The 14,450-nt window shown below is 38.7% G+C and overlaps 1 protein-coding gene across 1 annotated transcript in view; it reads right to left on the bottom strand.

Moving 5' to 3' along the window:
• The window catches only part of EFCAB7 (EF-hand calcium binding domain 7), a 44,850-nt gene that overhangs the window by 16,909 nt on the left and 13,491 nt on the right, over positions 1-14,450 (bottom strand). Inside the window, exons 3-7 of the mRNA XM_014593892.3 lie at positions 12,327-12,538; positions 9,284-9,370; positions 7,985-8,180; positions 6,710-6,834; positions 900-1,041 (exon numbers count right to left, since the gene is read on the bottom strand). Of these exons, the coding sequence (XP_014449378.1) occupies positions 900-1,041; positions 6,710-6,834; positions 7,985-8,180; positions 9,284-9,370; positions 12,327-12,538 (762 nt within the window). The remainder of the gene's footprint in view (positions 1-899; positions 1,042-6,709; positions 6,835-7,984; positions 8,181-9,283; positions 9,371-12,326; positions 12,539-14,450) is intronic.

Genomic DNA, 14,450 nt, shown 5'->3' with positions numbered 1-14,450 from the left:
AGCTTCAAAAGAAGGAACTTTTGGGCATGCCTAGGTCATTGCCTAATAGCTAAGGCACTTTACTGGGAAGTGGTAGACGTGGATTCAAATCCCCCCTCACTGAGGTGGGGAGAATGAGAATCTGGGTCAGACACTTCCTGGGCTAATGCCGTTGCCATTCAACTACTGGGATAATAGTTAGTAGAGGTAGCTTGAAACTGGCTACACTCTGAGTTAATGGTGCCCATTTATTATTTTCCTTCATTTTTAATTCTCTAATATGTTTTTAACATCATGGGTAAAGAAATTTATTTGTTTACAAATACTCAGCTCTGTATGAAAACTAGGCTCCTTTTAAGTACCTCAAGTTAAACAACCACAAATCGAGGCACCTAAAACCTTTAGCTACTTATGGAATCTTGGCCATAATTTTTAAGTTGAGATAGTCCTTTTAAATGACCATACAATATAAGTGCATGGCATGAACACAAAGACACAGGCAACAGAAACAGATCAGAAAAGCCTACAACTTCAGGTCCTGATCTACACATTTAATAGGGACCTGTCTAATGACTTCAGTGGGCTTTTAACCATTCCCTTATTGATTAAATATGACACTGTGTAGAAAGCCAGAGACTGGGGGTCCTAACTTGCAAAGGGTGAAGTATTTAAGCCACCTATGAACATATGCCACCTATATCATTACATACTGCAAACCACTTTGCTCAGTAGTAACACTACTGGTAAAGCTAAGGGTAGATTATGACCATCAAGCCCTGATGCCCATATTACAGTAATGGAAGTACCAGAACTTTAATGCATTAGATTTGACCATCACAGAGTATTTTGCAAAATTATAAGACTATTCATGTGCCTCCCAGACCCACTTTCTGATTCTCCAAAAATATAAATACACTTACCTTCTAACTGGCTAAGACTTAAAGGTTTAATGGTGATACACACTGTTGATTTCTGAAGTAAGTGCATCCTATATCTATGACTAATGATTGTACCATCTTCCTCTAAGTAAAAGCAGCCTTTGGACTGTGCACATTGCCATTCCTGTAATCCAAATGAAAGGTGCATAACATCAGTTCATCTGGGTCTTTAATCCTCCTCTTAAGTAAATTGCTTTGATGGTCTGAGCTACAGCTGGGTGAATATAGCATATAATTTTCTGCAGATATGCCTCTGAATTTTTTAATGAATTCCCTGAGACAGTTTGTAGTCAGTTTTTGCAGATATCATAGCAAATCCACGCTGGTAAAGAAATACAAATATTACTTTCAGATGCTCAAATATCTGTTGAAAGTAAATTTAGAATGGCACAATTAACCAAAGCGAGAACAGAAGTTTTCCAAACTGTGTAAAAGTCAAACTGAACAGTTAACATTCAAATGTTTGAAAATAGTGCTGTTATTAGTTCTAGAAGGTCATGCAATCAGGGAATAAAATGAACTGTCTGAACAACTACAAATATATTTTTTTGACAAGTCATATACATTTATCAATTAAGTTCATAATTAATTGGAATAGACTGCTGCCGGAGGTGGTTCAAGCAGCTACCTCGAACACCTTCAAGAGACAATGGGATGTTTATCTTGCTAGGATCCCTGCTGACTTCCTGCCCCTGGGGCAGGGGGCTGGACTCTATGATCTTCTGAGGTCCCTTCCAGCCCTAATGTCTATGAATTATTCCCCAACATTATTCTTTGAGGCCCAATTCAGGAAAGCACTTAAACATGGACTAAAGTCTATCTCAGTCCAGCAAAGTGTTTAAACATGTGCAAAAGTCATACTGAAGTTACTGGACTAAAGTACTCCTTAAAATTAGGATCATATGACACAGCTCCCAAGATCTAATGCAAGTTGACATGATTTACTCTTTGTTCAAGACTTGCTAGATTTTGGCTAAAATTAGAATGAATTTGCCTTCTTTGTACAGAAGGTAATTCTTTTTAGCTATTGCTGAAATCACTGGTAAACAGCCACAACAACAAGCAAGACTGAACTATTTGTGTACCAGGTTTCTAGAGAAGCCATGAAGCTTCTGTCAAGAAACAGAAACAATTACATGCTTGGCATTTTGAAATGGCATGCCTCAAATTTCACCTCTAGCTATCATTTGGTAAAACAGAAAGTGTTTTCCTTGGATACTTCAAACCTTGAGGGAGGAAAGGTTATTTTCCTAGTGATAGAAGACACTGATCCGGAGCTGAGCCAAGCAGCTGGAATCTTTATGGTGTAGTCTTTCGTATACCTTCTGTTTTCAAAAACAGTAAGCGGAGCTATATTAATACAACGCTTCTTGCTAGGAATATTCACAGTAACAAAATGTTCCAATAGTTTCTTCTCCCTTGATACACTGCTTCTTTATTTGTGTTCTAAGAGCTAGCGATTTTTTGGGGGCCCTTATTCTTTTCTATAGAGCTATCATTAGCTGTCCCCCCACCCCGCAACCTTGTCTTTAGTATTCTAATGTCTCTCTCCTTCTTGCACTTTGTTTTCTGCTTGTCCTTTCACAGTATTTGATGAAGTGAGCTACAGTTCGCAAAAGCTTGTGCTATATATACACATCTACTTTGGTTAGCCTATAAGGTGCAAATTTCCCCTGCCTTCTCTTTGTTCTATAATCACTGCTGGGATCAGAAAGAGATTATCTGTTGCACTGAACCTGGATAATTGATTACACCAGTGACATGTGGGTATAAAATGCAGTCATTCTGATTTGGTAGCATTTTACGCTCACTGCACTGATATTAATGACTTACCAGGGTATTGGGCAAGAGAGAATGGGACTGTACCATTCATAACCATAAGATGCAGGATGTTAAACCCTGCACTCAGGGCTTGTATAATTGTGTTATCTGAGGGGCTCACTGGTTTCTTAGCCCTCAAGAAAAGCTGATAACAAATTCAATGTTTTAGAATTCTTAAATGCATTTTCTGTCCCTTAAATAGACCTCCTCCAACTACAGTGTAACAATATTTGGGCTAATACTTCTAAAGCTGCCTGAGGGATCTGGATATCCAACCCCAGTGCCTCCTCCTTCCCTGGTCTTTTATAGTGTAAGAACTTAAGCGATGTGCAATAATTCTGCATATTTTAAAATCACTTTAAGAGGAACCACAGCAGTATTGATTTACTTTGCCTTTTTGATCTCAAAGAAGATTCCTAAACATGAGTTAAACTATTTACACTGTCCATTACTAAACAAACTGTTCATCTTACAGCATCCCTCCTAAATGTGATGTGGAAGTGAGACCCAGTCACAAAAAAAACAACAACTGGCAGGCAGATTAAAGGAGTGGTGAAAGCTACCAGGGTTTAATAGTGATGAGGATGGGGATGAGGTTGATTGGAAGTTGGAGTTCCAATCTATAAAAGAAGTTAGAGCCTATATTTGTAATGAATGCTTACATTAGAGTTAACATAAAATACTGATAAAAGTAGAATATACAGATTAGCACACTGTATCATTAGCAATGAGAATATCCTCCCTGGGTAAATTGGTTGTTACAGTACCTGCATAATTCCTATTTACCCTGACATCCCCATTCAGCAAGTTAAGATTTGTCCTTGAGATCTGACACAGCTGAGGAAATTGAACAATACCCTAGGGTTAGCTCATTTAGTCTCTATGCTTAATAGCTTATAGAAATGTTTGAAAAATGAATGATCAACATTTCAAGTGAGATGAAAGTTAAAAGTTCAGCTGATGAAATAGTCTGAATGGAATTTAAGAGCTGTAGAAATGCCCAGTAAATTGTTTAAACAGTGTCCCAAATGTACTGTATCTTTTCAAAAAAGCTACAGTAAGAATTTTCATGAATAAGGCATTTTCATAGGAATCAAAAAAAAAATTATGTCCTACCTTTCTTATGAACAGGTTCCTACTCTGCAGTGTGTTGACCATAGATATTCTGTGGAAAGTGGCTTAGTTTGCTACTCCTTGTTCCAGCTATTATATTATATGAAAGACAGGTCATACTTTCCTATCATTATTCATCTATGAAAGCAATTGACGTTTATTAACATGAGGATGCCATAAAACCCCAGTATCCAATGAGAAATCGGCTTACAAGATAAACTCTCTACTTAGATGTGGACAAGACTATGAAAAAAGTTTGAAAACCCTTAAGAAATAAAACACTGTCTTGTTATACTTACACAGAGCATAAGGTGGTGCTATACTCTCTAACTTACCAGTACCACATTGCAACACATGTGGATTATTAAAACTTAAAAGTGTCTTCCTACTTCTATTTTCAAGCTATACTTTTTTTTTTACTGAAAATTGTAATAGAGAATGTGTAATGGAAAAGCACAAAATATACAAGTTGTAGGTAACTTGGATAATGAAAACGGTTTAATCAGCAAGAAAACAGTACAAAAGCAGTTACTACTTTCAACTCTGGCCACTGTCAAGTACCTAATTTTGCAGAAATCTAATCTATTGGCATCCAGTTCTAAATGATAGGGAATGATATAAACTGCCCTGCTCTGCATAATTCAATAGAAAAGGTATCTCTAGTGGAAGGGATGGCTTATACTTTTTAAACCATATCTTCAACCCATTTCCCAACCCTGTTCTGTCAAAACATATTCTATCCCATCCTCTTGCACAATAGATTCTTACTCATTCCACACAAGAGGCCCCTTTACAGATGTGAAGAATGAAATGAAACCTTAATATAAAATATGACTAGCTACACAATACTCCTGTGAATTAGAGAAACATCTTATACTTATTTTTCCTATTATCCCTGTAGGTAGGAAATTAAGGCAAAGAGAGTTGAAGGTCATAACATCACACAGGGAGCATCCCATAGGTCATGAAGGGAATTTGTGACAGAACTGGGAATAGAACATAGATCTCCAAATGTCAATGACCCAAATGATCACCTTCAGCCCTCATTATGTGTAAAAATACTTAATATTTTACTCACTGTTTTGACCTGGATAAACTCAATACCTGATTCCACATTGTTTTTAACCTTTCCTGAATGGCAACTGCAAAGAATACAATCTACATAGGGATGCGCTTGGGAAGGGCAGAGAGAGGGGGAGGAAGGTTCCTTTAAAATTTTTCTGAGAACACAGACAGTCGGTAATGTTCCATAAAACAGTCTGATAGGCCCCTAAAAACCTGAACCTGGCTTTTTCCTGTTTATTTTGCACATCTCGCTGAATAAAGGAAAACAGGAGGAAGGGCTGCATGATGCTAAGGGTACAATACTTCATACGTGCCCTTGACAATCTTACTTTATTTAAAAAAATATCAAAGTGTCCTGAATTCTATTATATTTATCTTTCAGAGTAGTAACATTGGTGTTGGTCCAACTCCACCAAAACACACTTTCTTATTATTCCAGAAAATAGCTGAACAAAGGAGAAGAAGGATGTGAATATAAAATGAACGAGAACAATTTTCAGGCTGTTAGGTCCTGATCCAAAGCCTAATGAAATCATTGAGCATCTGTCCATTGGTTTCAATGGAGTTTAAGATCAGGCTTCTCCCTCGCAAGGGTGCAAAAATGTGCGTTTCTATTGACATCTATTTACTTATATTGAATAACGTTCAGTTTAATTTTAATGGGTTGCTAATCGTTACTCAGATTCCACAGCTGCTTTTTATTAGCACTTTATTTGCTTGTGAAAAGAAAGAGGGATCCAATATTGGAAAATTATATGGTTCTGCACCCTACATATCATGTTTGAACAAGCTGAAATTGCAGGTTAAATTGCATGGGGGTACAGATACCTAAACAGACCGAAAAAAATCCTTGGAGATCATGTTTTTAAATTTTAATATAGAACAAATGTCACTGTCTAGCAATGTTAAAGATATAAAGGACTTCAGAGTTCAATAACAAATACAGAGTTGTTATTTGAAACAAAAATGTAACTCATGAGAACAATCAGTTCAGTTTTCTAGCAGCAGTTATACTATGTGGTCATAACCATTTTTTCCCTTTTACACAGAGGTCTCAAGGCACACATTTTTAATGTATCCTAGCAGTTTCCAGTTAATGTTTTATATTTCTATAGCTATTATTTTCTGTTGAAAGAAAACTAGTAAAGGCTGAGTCAAGAAAGGGAAAACAAAGGAAAAAGATCAATATTAACACTCTACAAATATTGACCTAGCAAAGTGACTTTGTTGTCTTTCTCCCACAGGAATTTATATTGAATGAGTGATTTATTTAAAAGAAAATACTGATAGAACATATTAGCTGAAATAAAAATCAATATTTTTAGGCTATAGTATATTTGCAAATTAACATCCACCAAACTGAATATGATTGGAGATCTGTTATTTATTTCCAATTACCTTTCTTATAAAGGTTTATGATACGCAGTCTTTCAGACTACTTAAGCATTTAAAGTTCTCACCAACCTAATAAATTATTCAATTTTAAATTTCTCAAAAAGTCATTAAGCGTTTTATCCAACAGTGGTTTCATTTATAAAGAGCACACTTTGTTCTATTAAACCTTCACACCTGAAAAATTATTTTCAATAACTAGATGTCAGCAAAACCAACAATATATAAAAATGTTAATATTTTGTATCCAGAAAGCTCCCTGCAGTGCATTGCTGCCCTTGACAAACTATTAATAAAACATAAGCTAAAAAGCAGAGAAACACTATTCCGTACTTAAAATGCAACAACATGTGTGCCTAAAGGAAAACAGCATAACTTAAATAGGACTGACTTGCAGATACCTTTACTGTGTTTGGCTCAATTAGCTTTGAATTTTTGTTACTGCTGGCACCCATGCTCATAGTGGAAGAAATGGATGCTTTACAACCTTGAGCTGATGAGGGTCTTGAAGAGGTTCTGTTTTCACCTATAATGAAGATATTTATTTTTATGAGCTCTTTCTATTGTTTCTTCATATTAAAGTGGCATTTATTTGCAGTTATTTATAGAAACAGACAAAAGCTAAATGACAAATCCTCAGTAAATGTAACTTGTTTTTCCTTATGATTATTTAAATCACATGAGCATGGGTTAGTGAGCCCTACCTACGTGCCTGTCAGGTCATAAACATGTGAATGGGCTATCTTGGGAAAACAGCAACTGGCAGGAGCAAGACAGAGTTGTGACCATGTGACGCATTTACTTGAATCAAGGTAAATCTGCCCAACCCAGGGAGTTGTACTCCAATTCTAATCCAGTGTATCTTCTTCCCCGGACATCTGTTCATTTGTGCACAGTTGTGCCAAGGCAATTATTTCAATGCCTCAAGCATCCTGTCTTATGTCAACTCTTCTCATGTGGCCGTGGCCACAGCAAATTTCCTTTACACTTGGCCAAACTACACAATCCCAGACTTCAATTCCTCTTTTTTGTTGCATTTCTTTGCATTTTTTTTCAATTTCAGCATTATTTGTTTGAATGCAGGCAATCAGTGTAACTCCTGCACTTTGTGTGTAAACTTATATATTTGATATCATGCTGGTAAAGGCTTTTAGCCTATAATCTTTTCCCCATTCAGTAAGGTCCTACAACATCTGTGTAACTTTGAGTATGTGATTCCCACTGAAATCAATGACTACTTTTGTGCTTAAACACCTTGCTAAAAAAGAGCTTTTATAAAAGCTCCTATTATGAAAGCTAATAGACTGGCTTTTTCTGCTCATATATGTTTTAGGCTCACCTCTGATCAGGAACGGAAAGAAATAAATAGTCTGAAATGCTACAATATCTGTACATTCATTTTTCTCTCTTTCCTGTGGATTTTGTCACACAAAAGTCAACCGATTTTAGTCTTAAGGAAAATGTGATCGTTTGAGATAAGAGAGACAGTCAAAGTCTATTTGAGCAAGGGACTCAGAAATCCTACTGGGACTTTTCTGTGACTGCCACAGTAGAAATGATTATTAGTTGACTAAATGTTGACTGGTATAAGAAGCATAAAAAATACTCAATTGTCTAGTTCTCTGGAGGGAAGAGGCCGACTCCTGAACGGGCCTCCTTGTATGAACAGTAAATACCTCTTCTTGGTGTTGCCTTGTGATCAGTTTTCCTTGCAGTTCTTGGTGATGGCTTTGATATTGGTGAGGTGGCCCCTTCAGTGGAAATTTCAACTTGACTTCCAAACTGCTGACGCAACACTCTAGTGTCCACTTCCAGCTTCTCAAGTGCAGTTTTGCAACACTGCTCATTGGTTGCCATGTATATGTTACAAAACTAGAGAATGAAGAGTAATCCATTAAGTGAAACATAATTTTAAGGGAAGAAATGCATGTTAGTAAAGGAGGGGTAAATCAATATATGGAAGCTGTTTTCTCTTGAGGTTCAATACTCATTTTATTTTCATGAATCAGACTGATCACTCTCAGGTGACACAGGAAAAAGGAGCCATGATTTAGTGTGAGGTCACGCTATTAATTGTGTATGAAGCATGACTTCCATCCCATGAGACAATTTATATTATCTTTTAGACATTTGGGGACTCTTTTTATGTCTAATTTTTAATAGAGGGTTGTTTCTTTCCCATGCGGCTGTGTTTACAGGCCAAGTCTTTTGTGGACTGCTTACTGTTTAAAAATTAGTTGTCGTTTAGAGGTTCAGCTTGAAATAACATAGCACTAAAGAGATACTGCATGTTGAAAACAGATGTTGGAGACCTGCAATAGTCTCTTTCACAGAAGAAACTGCAAAATGTCCAAGAAAATATTTATAAGATAGACTAAAAGGCATTACACAATGCTAATCCCCACTGAACATCCAAATCTGCAGTAAACTGTCACCTATGCCAGGCCACTGCTCTCTCTCTATGGTGCCACGTTGTGCCCATGAATACAGTGAAATTCATGAGTAGCAAACGACATGAGTTTAAAGTAGGCTGAATCTGGTCCCTGGGGCTCCAAGAGTCCAGGAATTTGGTGGCAGGGCAAGTGGGGGCAGAGGTAGGACCCACAACTAAAATCTGAGAGAGTGGTAGTGGACAAGCAACAGCTGAATTAACCCACATGCTATGCCACTGCCACTCTGTCCATATCTAGCTTGCAAGGAGCCTCACAGTTCAAAACTGATCTGCAAGGAGGGGTGAGTTTGATACCCCCAGTTTATAGATTTTTACCCAGGGAAGCACACCTCAGGATGGAGCCAGGGAAGCCAAGATCCCATATTAAACTTGGAGAATTGATATCTCAAGCTCTGCTCTAGCACGTGGTAATCTGCAAACATCACCACTGGACCTATTAGTATGGATTAGGGAGTATCTACTGAATTTGATAACTTTATTGCCATATTCTGAGACCAATACAGTATTGACTTTTTTACTGTACCTTTTTGTAGTCAAGTTTGCCACCACTGTTTACATCAGCCAATTTAGTAATGGCATTGACTTCATCTGCAGTCATTTTCTCACCTCTCTGCAATACACAAGTTAGATTTCAGTTCCTAATAAAGAGACTTTTTCACTCCTATACCTGGTTTAGTGATTACTATAAAGATAGTAAATACTTCTGCATTCTTTCCAGAAATCTTATCTATGGCACACAGAAATACATTTTAGTTTGAATCCCCAAAGTAATGATCAACACTGCAAAAGTTATTTGACCTCTTCAAGCACTATTAAATGCTCAGTAAAAGAATGTATTCAATCTCAAGATCCCATACTACAAGTCCCTCAAGTAAATTCATATTTACACTAATATATTAGCAGCAATGGGCTAATTTCAAAATATCTAACATTTTGCTCATTTATTGGGCAGCTATATGCTCACCAAGTTCTTTATACTGTGTCCTCACAAAATGATGGATTCACTCTAACTTAAATTTTTAAAAATTACAACAACATAGCCCTTTCACACATTTCATGGTGTGGCTATTAGGGCTGTGCCTAAAACATCACTGTTCCATTCTAACTTCAGTTTCGAGGTCTGGACAGAACAGTGTTTTGTATCAAATTTCATTTCGAGTTGAAACAACCTCACTGTTTCGCTTCGTTGAAACAGTGAGGCTGTTCTGACGCTGCCTTGACACTTTGCCAGACTATCGCGCTGGAGAAAGGAATTCAGCCCAGCTGGGCTGAGTTCCCAACCCCAGCCCCACCATCAGGCGGCCCTGGGGAAAGGAACTTAGCTCAGCTGGGCTGAGTTTCCCCAGCCCAATGGTGGGGCTGGGGTTGGGAACTCAGCGCAACTGGGCTAAGTTCCCATCCCCCACCATGCTAGATCGGGCTGGGGATAGGCTGACTTCCCATCCCCAGCCCGATCTTGCACCGGGGATGGGGAGTCAGACCAGCTGGACTGACTTCCCATCCCCAGCACTATGGTCGAAACGTTTCGACTAGCCTTGTTTTGTTTCGAGGCTGTTTTGCAGCCCTTTGTTTCATTTCAGTTTTGCAGGTTCGACCTTGAAATGAGTCAAAACAACGTCAAAATGAAATGGATGGCAACATTTCACACAGCCCTGGTGGCTATTGCTACATTCAGAACTTATTCCAACTTTCCATTTTGCTATGATCACTATTTGTACTCAAATACAATACCTTCTGGTTAGGGATCTTGAAACTGGAACTAAAGTCAACATCTGATCCTAATTTTGCTGTGGTTGGCACTACCATATGGGCTTGTTTGCTCACCTCATTTAATTTTCTTTTGCTCCTGCTCACATTAATAAAACAGCTTAAAATCCTTTTGCTTTGTCACTTTTTTGTTAGAATGACCACGTTTGGACACTATTTATTAAAATCCTTCCGGGCAGCTTTTTAAATTGTACCCACAATTTGATTCTGTGTTTTGTACTAAGATGATGGCATTTTATAATGTTGCATTTGTGTTGGTTGTACACAAAAAAACAAGCCCTTGGGAATTTGATATGGAAATTAGTTATGCTTATTGGAATATGGCCCCTCCAGCAGTCAAGTGTCACCTAAGTAAAAGCAGGGATGGGGCTCAGCACCAAGCCTAATTATAAATTTGTTAGAATTTGCAAAGTTTTAAATAGTTTTTTATGTTTAGAAGGTAATTGTTAGAGGATCATCTTAAATTCCCCACCACCACTGCAGCAGAAAAGCAGTGGCAGGGGGCAAGCAGTGCAGAAAGCAGTGGCAGGGGGACAGACTTTGGGGAGCAGAGAAAAGTGATGGGGGGGCTAAGTGGTGGGGCAAAGCAGGAATGGGGGTAAAGCAGAGGACAGGGTAGAGCAGAAATGGGGTAAAGTAGAGGCTGAGAGTAACCATGGGGAAAGCAGAGGCAAAGGAGTAAGAAGGAGGAGAAAAACAAGGGTGGGGGGGGACAGGTAGGAGAAAGCAGTGGGAGGTCAGCAAGCAGTGGGGAAAGCAGAGGTGGAGAGCAGGTGGCATGGGGAGCAGGTAGCTGGCAGCCTGACCCCACCCCTTGCTCCCCAGTGCCTGCCCCCCTCCACCTACCTCCCCGCCACCTGTCCCTTCTACTGCTTTCTGCTGCTGATCCAGGCTCAAGAGAAGCCCCAAAGTCACTCCTGAACTTGTCCGGCCCCACAATGCAGGGAGCAGCTGTGCAGGGATCCCGGCTCAGAGAGGGACAGTGGGTGCAGCACACAGGTTCCCCTCCCACCCCAATGGCTGGGAGCAGGCTGGAAGGAGGAATCTGTGGGCTGCCACAGCAGTTTCCTGCAGCAGGGGCAGAAGCAATTCAGGTGTGACACTGGGGCTCCCCCTACCCTACCTGCCTCAGCTGAGAGTCAGACCACTCCAGCTGGGAGCTGTGGCACGTGGCTGTGCAGGGAGCCTGGCTCAGCCAGAGACTGTACCAGCAATGGGCAGATTCCTCCACCACTACCCAGTTCCCTGACAACAAGGGGGGGAGAGGGGAAAATAATTATTTTGACAGGAATAAATGAGAGAAAAGACAAAAAGGGAGGGTAGCAAATAAACAGGTTTATCCACAGAGTTAATGAAACTACCTCATATGGGCCCTAAAGGAGGGGATTGGTAAAGACAAAGAACTAAGCAGTGAAGTCAGTGAAGGCTGAGTCCTACTGCCTTAGCTCAGAACAGGGGAGAAGGAGCATAAGGTGTTTAAAAAAAAAAATCATATTTTTCAACTGATGCCCATCACCCAGGATGGGAGTTGGAGAAGCTCTTGGACCACCTAAATGTATGACTGTAAAGAAAACATGAGAAGGGAAAGGCCCTGGAAGCCAGGATTTAAATGTAAAAGTGAAATCATTAAAAAAAATATTCAGATACTGACTTTTTTTGTTCCTCCAAAACAATTTTTTTTAATATTCAAGATTGTTCCTGTGATTTTCAAAAGTTTAGTTTCACTACACCAATTTTCTGCAAATAGGACCCCTATGAAAAAGTAAACAAAATCTGTAATTGTCTTCAATTATACTTACTGTTGTAAGAATTTTATGAAGTTCAGTGTGCAAAATAGTCCCCTCATTATTTTTATCTAATTTTATGAATGCTTGGAGCAGATCTGGTTTTGTAGCTGGTTTTTCTTTTTTTAAGATAACACAAAAATCATCAAAATTCAGTGCAGTTGTCTGGGGAGTCCAGTACTTATTAACTGTCTTCTGAGATGGATTTCTTCCAGCCTGTTGTAGTACTGAACATAAGAGCACAATATTAACTCTTCATTGACACTGACAGGTAGAAGATATGTTTTTTTTCTCTCACTATCTTTCAGTCAGTTCATATGTTAAGACAACCTTTCTTTAAAAAAACAAAACTAACCAATCCAAGGCAAAATAGCCTTGAATAATAAATCTTTTTTTGCATAATGCTAGCAGCTGTGGTTAGGATGTAGACCGAAGACTGCCGGCCTTATTCTAGGGCCAGATTCTGGCCTATGCTGCACATCCATAGCAGGAAGTATGTGGGTGTAAGGCTCCTCTTACAGCTGTGTGACAGCTGCTCTTGCATGGAGGCAAGAACAGCCTCTGCAGGAATATTACATCCTTAGCTCCATTTTACTGAGATGGAAAGAAAACGGGAACTGTCCCCCTAATCCAATAATGTATAGGAAAGTGCATTGCTGAAGTACACTGCACTATAAGCAAAATATAAGCAAAACAGGAGGGAACCAGGAAGGAAATGGTGATATTTCAAATCACAGTTTGGCTTTATGGCTGCTTCTGTGGCAGCACAAGATTGTGGCCATAGATTTATAGAAAAAATATAAAGAATCTGCTCTGCAGCTATGCCTTACTCATGTGCATAGTCCCACACAGCTCAATGGGGCTTCTTGGAAGAGTAAGACCTGCAGGATCAGAGTCACAATTGGATAAAATACCCATGAACTTCAAAGGGAGATTCCCTCTCTTTCCCTCATGACAAGTGTAGGATCTGATCCATTGTGTATAATACACTGGCTTTAATATTAGCAGCCTGTTATTCATAAAACCTATTCATGGGCAGATCAGCCGAAGTCAGTGCAAGTCTGTTCACTAGCCTGAATGTGAGTTAGTTCAAGCCCTCAGCATAGAAGCTACCTTAAATAATTTTAATGTAATTTCTCTAAATTAAGATAACTGAAATTATCATGCATTTCAAAAAAGATGTGTTGATCATTTAAATGTACTCTGTTTTTAAAAAAAAAAAAATCAACAGCTAATGTCACACTGGTCCTGAACATGACAGGGACAAAAGTCAAATATACCATTTCTAGCTAGAGTCTAGAAAATCTTTATTTACACTAGGCATTCATCAGTGTACAATATGAAGAAGATAAAATCTTGAACTGGAGCTAAAATCAAACATGCTGTCTAAGAAAAGATACCTTAAAATTATATAATTAGATGGCTTAGGAACATTAATGGAATCTTTCCTCTCCAGCTAAGACAGCAGTTTGCTTTTTAGAGATTCCCATGACTAAGTCTTTACTAACCAAGAGCTATTCAGTAGCCCATATGAAATGAGTTGGTGGCATCATCACAATTATCAGTTGGGTATCTATATCATCAAAAACGTCCCCAAAGAACTCTCAACGAATACTTTTGTTACTAATACTGGATGCAATACTAAAAAGAATAGAAGTTTCTGCCTTTTCCCTGAGCCAACATGGTTCCTCCATGGAAAAGAGAGGAAAGCTTACATCTTTATCCATGTGTCACTTTGACACAATTGTGCGCACATATCAGTTACAAGGTCAGCTGAAAAAGAGCAAATATTCTCTATAATTGTTATGCGAATAACCCAGTCTCCTGGACTGTCAATCTAACAATGTTCACGATCACAACATTCACTTACATTTAAAGTTTTCCCTTAAATATATGGCAAAATTCTGGCATGTTCTGCCATGATTTATCATTGCAGAGAGGTCAGTATTTGCTACAAATGGTTCTCCTGTCCCCCAGTTTATATTTTTGAAAGTTTGTTTAGACCAAACTTTTTGCTTACATTTCCTTGAGGATACTGCTGATACCTGAAGCAGCATTCTGATACACAGTATTAGAGTAGCGGTTCTGAACCTTTTTATACCAGGACCCATTTGTAAACATCAATGGCCCCGACCCCTG

The sequence above is a fragment of the Alligator mississippiensis genome, chromosome 5 (genome assembly GCF_030867095.1).
Source record: "Alligator mississippiensis isolate rAllMis1 chromosome 5, rAllMis1, whole genome shotgun sequence".
Classification (NCBI taxonomy): domain Eukaryota; kingdom Metazoa; phylum Chordata; order Crocodylia; family Alligatoridae; genus Alligator; species Alligator mississippiensis.
Note: the sequence above shows the minus strand (reverse complement) of the source record. Positions and strands in the feature narration are given on the sequence as shown.